We start from the raw sequence: 8,686 nt of genomic DNA, 5'->3' as shown, positions 1-8,686 counted from the left end.
AACCTATATATTACCAATCATCAAATAGAAAATCATTTTTCTTCTTGAAAGGTGTAATTATCTAGGGTCTGGTTCTAAAGACATTGCAAAGAAGATGTATTGCCCATTAGCAGTCAAAACTGCAATTGTGCTGATACTTACAGAAATACTTACTAAACAGAAATGAAACCTTAGATGTTTGTGGCACAGCAGTTCGCTTTTCACTGTGGTTTAAAATTTATGACAGTAGTTTATTATTTAGGTGAACACAACTGAAACGTTGCATCTGAGTGAGCTACAAAGTAATGCTGACAAAAAGCGCTAAAGAAGAATTAAGAATTACACAGTTAAATTGTACATTGTCATGTAAATAGAAAAGGGACACCACATGGGATTTTGTGCATTGTATTGAGAGATAAATGCTGAGAGCTATAAATACAAGTTAAATAAAGAGCCTTGTCAGTTAAAGCAATTGAGTGGAAGCTGCTGTTGGGGCAGCTGCAAGATTTAAAAAATACACTTGGTAAAGAGCACTACACATTGTAACGGTTACCAAGTTTATTGGTGTGTTTGTAAAACTGTTTTCTTGCCTTACAAAAATTAAAAGAATAAACTGTCAAAGAAAACTGTTTAGCTGTGAGGGTTAGCCTGCATAAATTATTAACAGGTATGAAAGCCTATCTCCCAGTATAAATGTGCACGTACACAGTACTCACAGAATTCATGGGAAATTTAATGCTCCAAATAACAGTGAAAGCACCTATTTATCTGGCTTCCAATCAACACACTGCAGCTTGAATCAACAAAGAGATGCCTGTCCAGATGTGGAAGAGGTTGTATTCCTGTTTGATCGCATCATGGTTTGTATTGGGGGTTTAAAGAGAAGGTTTAATTTCTCTTATTTCCTACCCTAACTTTGGCCTTTATTTTGTGTCTTGACTGTCTATTATTGTGTCAGTAATGCTGTTACAAGTTGTTTTTTTGGTAAAAACAAACAAACAAAAAAACCCAACTGACAGTTGTATAATTTTTCTTTTAGTTTGTACACCCAATCCCAAGAAACTTATGACACTCAATGCAATAGAAATTTTCTAAATTATATGGTTGGTTGGACAAGCTTTTCGGTGCTATGATTGGAGTTAGTCCCTAATTGTGAATACAGGATGAATAAAGTCAATACAGAAAGGATAGAGAGCTAGTGTAAGGTACTACCTATTGATAACGGACTGACACCACACGGGATGCTTTTGTTATAGCAGTGCTTGAGCTTACAGTAACAGGTTGGCACACTATCTGAACATATGATGAGGTTGTCTATATCGTACTTGCGCTGACTTAAGCAAGTTAATGTCAAGAAACTGATTTAGTTATTTCAGAGGAAGAGTGGGGGTGAACACATTTCAGAATAAAAGTCACTAAAGTCTGTTTAACTAAGGCTGGTACCAGGAACTGTTATTCCAAAATAAGAATGTTCATATACCAACTTGCACTAAAATAAGTAAATTGCTTTTAGGAAAGGAAGGAACAGGAAAGTTGGAAGGCCCAATTCTTCTCTTTCTTAATCTAGTATAAATCAGGAGTAGTGCTAGTGAATCAGGCTGTATTTCTCTTTGGAAAAAACCTGAAGAGTAAATGTTCTTTTTAAATTCAAACTAAGTATTTGGAATAAAGAGGTAAAACATTAACACCCTTTTACTGAAATATCAGTTTCTTTTGTATGTTACAGAAGAACTTATGAACAAACATAATGTACAGAAAAGGCAGACTTTGTAAAATAAAAGTCTTCCTATAAAAATAAAAAGTCAAAGTAAAGTGCATGAAACTGATTTTCCCCCAATTTGACTAATGTGTCCAAAGTCTTAGTACAATAACAATATTTAAAACCCTGGGATGATTTCTTTTCACCCATTAGTCATTTATTTTAGCATTCAAACCAAATGATTAGAAATAACAGACACTTATAACCTGAATCAGGTTAACCAGATGCTTCCAACAACAAAGATGACGAACACTGGAATATCGACTGTCTATATACTTTTCATTGACAAGATTAACAAACAGTTAATAGATCCATTCTGGATAGAGACACCAATAGGAAAAGAGCCTCCATGGATGGGACAGTTTTGCTAGTCAAGGGCTCCTGCTCTGTGCAATCAGTTCTTAGTCTATGAATGTTAGTTTTTTTAAAATAAATGATCATAACAAAATACATAAGTTTACCTGCCTGCCTCCATTAGGAGAAAGGTAATTGATCCCAGTCCAGTAAGGACAATAGTTTTTGTACACTGTCTTGCAAGTGGACAGTTGTACTGAGTGAGTTAAGCGAAATACTTAAGTTTTTTTTAAACTCTGGAAAGAGACCCAGTGTGGAACTAATACAAAGAGATCTAATAGTACTGATAGCACTTTTCATCTTCAGATCGCTTTAGAAACATTAACTAATTACTCCTCACAAAAGCCCTGCCAGGCAGGCAGGTAAATATTATCACCCGGGGTTCACAGATGCAGTGAGCAGAAGCAGATGTTTTAGGGTCCCTTCCCAGAGGCCAACAACAGTAATTAATGGGGCAAAGAATATTCAAATTAAATTGAGGCATCTAAAGCCATGTAGAGGGCCCAATCCTACTTCAGTGACTCTCCTAGGTAGCTGAGTACATTCGACTCCCTGTGAGGTCAAAAAAGAGCAGAGGGGACTCCAGCGTCTCACAGGACTGGTCCTTTAAGCGCTCAACTAAACGGACCATTAAAAAGACCCCAGCAGCCAGAGATGAGGAAGCTGGGCCCTTTACACCGCAGCCACCAGGAAGTCCCAGTCCTGTACTAAACCCACTACCTTACTCCTCCTTCCCTTGAGGAAACTAGTTCCTGAATGAATGATTTTAGTCTCCTATTTAGGAAGTCCCAGAACATGTTACAACTGCAAAAAGGTTAGTGGGGAAAACCCACTTTTCACTCTCGGGTAACATAAATACAGGACAGTAGAGACAAACTGATCACAGTGAAGTGGCCATGGCTTTGCAGTGCAAAATGTGCTTGTAGACAAAGTCTATCCTGCCCTGCAGCAGCTGCGCCTGCTGCTCGGACAGGAAGCCCAGCCGGCCGGAAAGAGGTTCGTGAGTCCGGTAGAGTCTCAGCAGCTCCGAGGCTGCGTTCTGCAGGCGGTGCAGGTCCCGCACCCGCTGAGCAGTGGCCTCCCGGAAGATGCACACGGAGCGGAGCAAGGGCTCGTTATACTTGTCCCACATGGAGAGAAGCCTGTAGCCGTGCACCAGGCCCGCCTCGTTATCTATGAAGACGAGGCCCCCATTGGGTGCCCTATGTAGGTTGCTGGTGGCCCGGTGCATCACCCTGGGGTCCCACTGCAGGCTGAAGAGGTTGCTGACCAGCCGGTCAAAGTTGGCCGTCAGATAGTCAAAGAGGATCAGGTCGGTCCACTGCACCAGCTCCACCAGCTGGGACTGGGTGAGGCCGCCCAGTTCCCCAGCGGCCAGAGGCTGCAGTCTCCTGCCCGACCCCGCCTCGGATCTCCAGGGAGCGGGAGCCACCACGTCGGTCAAGTTGTCCACCCACTGGGTGAGGCTGACCACCGCCCCCTCGGCCCAGTGCGAGCCCCGCAGCTCGTCCCGCACCTGCCCCCACTGCCTGCCGCGGGCTTCCACCAGGGCCAGGGCCATGGGCGGCAGGCGCTGCTGGATGCCCAGCAGCTGGGCCAGCCGGTAGGAGAGCGCCTCGCCCTGGATCTGCTCCTGGTTGATGCCGTAGCGGACGCAGGCGCGACTCCCGTCCGACAGCCGAGCCAGCCGGTTGGAGCTGCGGCCGCACCCACCCCGCTCCAGGGAGGCGACGCGAGCAGCCCGGGCTGTCTCCAACCACAAGGCCGCCTGCTGGGGGTCGAAGCCCGGGGGCACCTGCTGCTCCAGCGCTCGGCTCCAGAAGATGCCCCCTTGCACTAGGGAGGCAGGGTCCACGGGCGCCTCCCGGGCCAGCGGCTCCCTGGAACCAGGCTCCAAGTTCTGTCTCTGCCGGGGCTCCGGCTGCGAGCTCTGTGCAGGCTCCTCCGGCCCCTCCAGGGGCTCGCCCCTGTCCCCGGCTGCCGGCAGCGTGAGCAGCGCTCGGAAAGTTTTCTGGGCGCCGCGGGACTCGCCCTGCCCCGGAGGGCGGCGGGCGGGAGCCGCAGCTCCGGGGCCGCAGCGCTCCCAGCCCCGCTGTTCCTGTGGCAGCCCCCGGCCGGCTGTGCCCGCTGGGAAGCGCCGTTCCTGCTCCCGCGGCCGCTTCAAGCCGATCCAGAGCCCCAGCAGCGAGCCCAGCACCAGGAGCCAGAGCGCGGCCAGGGAGCCCAGCCCGGCCCGGCCCGGCAGCTTCATCCTCCCGCCGCCGCCGCTTCACTCCGCTGCTCCGGGACCTGGCGCCGGTGCAGCCGAGCCGCTCCCCGGCTCCTGGCGCGGCTCATTCATCGCCGCGCGGGACGCCGGGACCCTCCAGCCCCGGGCTGAGACGCTGCTGCTGGGCGGGCGGAGGTGGTAGCCTCGGGGCCGGCTAGGGGGTGTCGAGATCTCAGCTCCCGGACCAGCAGCTTCGCCGGTGTCTGCACCAAGAGCGACCCTCCAGCGATTGAAATTCACAGGCACCGACCGAGACCACGTGGGGAAGCGAGGGGGGCCGCGGGGGACCCTCCCCGGCGCCCAGCGTGGTCCTCCGCTTAAAGCGGCGATGCCTGAGCTCGGTGGGCCCACGCTTGGGGTGGAGTTGCCCGCAGGGGGCACACCAGGGAAGAGGGGATCCCGGCCAGCCACACAGAGCGCTGAGCCACCGCGGCCACTGGTAGCGGTAGCATCTACCGCCGCGAAGGGAGGAGACCGGCACCTCTCTGCAGATCACCAACACGGTCCCCCCCCCCCCCAGCCACACGCCCCTGCCCTCCTCGGGAAGCACCGAGGAATGGATGCTGCACCTTTGAGCATGGGAGAGAGTTGGGGTCAAGCTGCTAAACTGAGGCTTAAATTTCAGACGCCCCAAAGGCTGGGGAGCGGGGCGGAGTAAGGCACCGGATCTGATTTAGTTTACGGGATAGATGGGGGCTGGGGGGACACTTGCAAAATGTGGGGGCAAGTTCAGATTCAATCCAGCCACGTTCAGGGGCAGCTGGATGGATTTTGCTTCAGGTCCCATTCTTAGCACTTCATCCCTTAACGCACGTTGGTAGCAGTGTGGAGGGGGTGCCAGTGGTTTGAATAAATCACTATTTTATACCCGATGGATGTTACTGTATCAGTTGTGCAGTTCTGGTCCCCCTCCTGCCTTCTAAACACACCCCCTCAGTTCCCGCTCGTTATCGCCCTTTATTTATTAATGGCATTAATTGCTTAGATTACATTTAGCGCTAGGCGCTCTCCAAGCACAAGGCGGCACAGTTGCCTCTTCCCCGCCACACACCCTGAAGAACAAAGGCAGAAAAGGGATACCTCGCGCAAGCAGAAATCATGGTAGGCGCATGGCAAATTTAGTCGGGTTCATGCAGATCCTTTGCTTTGTCTGATCTTGCAGATTAATCTGCTCAGGCAGAACCCCCAGCACTAATGAACTCATTGAGGCTCTGTCGGTACCAGAGGTTCACACCCCCACGGATCATCTTGTATGATCCTGTATTTCCCTCTCTGTGATATCTATCACCCATCTCTCTTCTCCCCTCAGAAACCCCCATTCTCAGTACCGACGCCCACAGATCAATGCAGATATCACCTGTGGATCAGTGTTTTGTTTCTCTGCCAATTTTATTCCTTGCCCTGATCTCTCTATGAACTGGGGGCGTGGCTTTTAGAAACTGTCAAATGTTTGCCCAGTGCTATTATTTGAAGACTATAAATGCTAAGGATGAAAAGAAATTATTGGGGAAAACCACCAAGACTAATGGGATGAAATTCAACTCAGTCAAAATTTTCTCTAGCAGGAAAATGTGCATGACAGTGAAGTTGTATTAGGTTGTGCATCACTTAAATCCATCTATTGCAGTTTAGTCAGTCAAGCCATTCCTATATAATTAAACCCATTGCTTAACCCATCACTTATCATAACTCTGACATTTGTTCTCTTACAGGATTTCTTTTCCTCCTCAATCCTGTGCACACACTGGTTTGTTATTGGTGAGTTGCTTATGCCCAGTGGGCTGTATCCACAGCTTTTGTGGGGGTAAATTAGCTGAGGAGTGCAGGAATTCACATACTGGTTTGTTATCACTCATAAATACTGGGCTGTGGGAATTTATTGGTTCTTCAAGAAAAAAAGAATAGTGGAACAATTTATGTAAAAATTACGTAAAAGGACACAAAAAGATATGGACTTTAACCTCACTCTTGCAATGAAATCACTGTGGCCAGATTATCTCTGGATACTGTCCCACTCATGTGAAGTCATCCTTGTGCCCACATTGGGCTCATGGCTGGATCAGGACCTTTAGAAACAGGGCCTTTATAAACAGATCAAATAAAAATAAGATATTTTTAAGTGCTGAGCTTCTGCACTAGTTTAACAGGAAGAGAAGATTTAACAGAATTTGATCTAATTTCACTGCTCAGCCTGTTCTGTATTATTATTTACACTACTTTTTGCATGATACAATTGCTTCTTCCTTCCAGCGTCTGTAGAAAGGATCATTTTGGACCTTGAATAGATGTATTAAAAACCATAAGTCTATTAAATGTCATGTTATTTACTTTGGCTAGTCAGTTCTTTCAGTATTTTCATTTAAACTAAAACAAAGTTTTACAAGTCTGTGGACTCAGATATTATTTTATTTGGGCAAACTGTAATGAAGGTTTCCACCTTGTGGGGCAGAGTGGAATTTCCTGTAGCTGAAAGAATTAAAGGTAGCCTGCAAAGAATTTTTTTCTTTATATTGGAATTTCCCCCCTTCTAGTTTTATTTATGATACATGAAGATCGGGAAAGGGCATTTTTTTAAAGTATTTTTTCTGTTTATGTTCTGATTTCTAAGCTTAGTTTTAGTCATTGGCATCAATGTGACAATCCAAAAACAAAATCAGAAGTCCCTTGCTGCTCAGCTTTTCCTGGACTCTTGGGATGTCACATTGTCACTAGTTCTTCAGTCACTATAGAGTTCTGATTAAACAAGACCTGGATTTTGAATGGAAAGACGAAGACAACTCCATGTTCTCCCCTGCTTTGTTGTTGGAAAAAACAACAAAATAAACAAACAACCCCCCCCAAAGAAACAAACAATTTACAGACTTCATTTATGCATCATAAGGTAAGCAAAGCACAAGCTTATTTTGTTCCTTTTTGCATTTCACCTTTAAATTCAAACCTCACAACTCCTTAGGGAAGCTCAAAGTGTTTACTTTGAAGACCTAATACCAGAGCTTCATTTTACCAGATCTAGAGTGATCCTTAGTGATGTGGATGTCCATGGACCATGTTTGTGCATTGCAGAAGAATGCAGATCCAAATTTTATATCTAGAGCAGGGATGCTGGAACAATGTTTATAGTGGAGATGCTGAGAGCCAGTGAACCAAATTGTAAACCACGTATATGATGGAAACCACTTCAAGCCAGAGCGTACAGTGCAGCAGCACCTCCAGCACCGCTAGTTTCAGCACCTATGATCTAGAGCCTGCAAATCTGCAGATATCTGCTTTGTACCCACAGACAATGTTTGTGGATTGAAGATCAGATGTGGATACAAATTTTGTATTCACTCAGGGCTCTAGATATAGTGTTTGCAGAAAGCAACATCTTCTGTTTATATAGTGTGGGTTCATCTTCAAAGGAGACAGTCAACTGGTTTTAGGACTTACATTTATATGATAACAGTATGTAATATGAAGAGAAATGTTTTCATTCTATTTTTTGTTAATCTGGATTAAAACGATATTGGTTTTCTAACAACTAATCATCTCCCCGCAGTTCTGAGAATTCAGTATATGATGTTGTGTTAGCTCCCCCCAGAGGTCATAGCATTGCTCTGCAATGTCTACATAAGCAAAAGACTGAAGCTGCTATATAGCACTTAAAATCCTCTTTCCCTTCCTTCCCCAGGAGTGCTGGAACAGTGTGTATAGTGGGGGTTCTGAGAGCCATTGAATCACATATAAACCCTATATGTGATGGAAACCACTTCAAGCCAGAGGGTGCGGCAGTACCACCAGCATCCCTAGTTCCAGCACCTATGCTTCCCCCAGTGTAGAGACAGAAGGAGCAATTGTTGGTTAGCCCCATGTCTCACCTCCTCCCTCCCCATGTTAGCGTATGGAGGAGGGTCTGTGCTGCACACTCCACAGTCACCTTCCTGGTTCAGCTACACAGGGGCCTTCGGCAGCTGTGGAAGAGGAGGCTGGATTTGCCTGTTAATCTTACTGTGCAGCAGTGTATCCATAGGGAAAGCAGATCTGACCAGACCTGTTGTATCTCACAGGGGTGTTGTGAAGGATAATTACTTAATTCTTGTTTTCAGGGTCCTTGGATGAAAGGCACTAAAGAAATACAAGGCACAGTGGAAGAAGCTGTCAATGTGTATTAAGAATAGCACACAGTTTCATGAGATTGACCTGTTCTAACAGCAATATGTCACATCCAGTTGTAGCCATTAGAAATAAGAGTATTCGTACAATGGCTTCATCATATGCCACGTGGACTCACTGAAATAATGAGACGGAGTTACCTTCCAGGCTGCTGACAATAATGATTCCTATCT

The 8,686-nt window shown here is 46.5% G+C and overlaps 1 protein-coding gene across 1 annotated transcript; it reads right to left on the bottom strand.

Moving 5' to 3' along the window:
* Positions 1–1,653: 1,653 nt before the first annotated feature.
* On the bottom strand, positions 1,654–4,343 carry FJX1 (four-jointed box kinase 1). Its single transcript, XM_032805098.1, has one exon. The coding sequence runs from the start codon at positions 4,341–4,343 to the stop codon at positions 2,973–2,975; it is 1,371 nt and encodes a 456-aa protein (XP_032660989.1). The 3' UTR covers positions 1,654–2,972.
* Positions 4,344–8,686: the final 4,343 nt, after the last annotated feature.

The sequence above is a fragment of the Chelonoidis abingdonii genome, chromosome 4 (assembly GCF_003597395.2).
Source record: "Chelonoidis abingdonii isolate Lonesome George chromosome 4, CheloAbing_2.0, whole genome shotgun sequence".
Lineage (NCBI taxonomy): Eukaryota > Metazoa > Chordata > Testudines > Testudinidae > Chelonoidis > Chelonoidis abingdonii.
The sequence above is the reverse complement of the archived record's forward strand: the minus strand, read 5'-3'. Positions and strand labels throughout refer to the sequence as shown.

Excerpts from the sequence above, each read along its gene's own strand:
- FJX1 (XM_032805098.1), bottom strand. The coding sequence starts at position 4,343 with ATGAAGCTGCCGGGCCGGGCCGGGCTGGGCTCCCTGGCCGCGCTCTGG.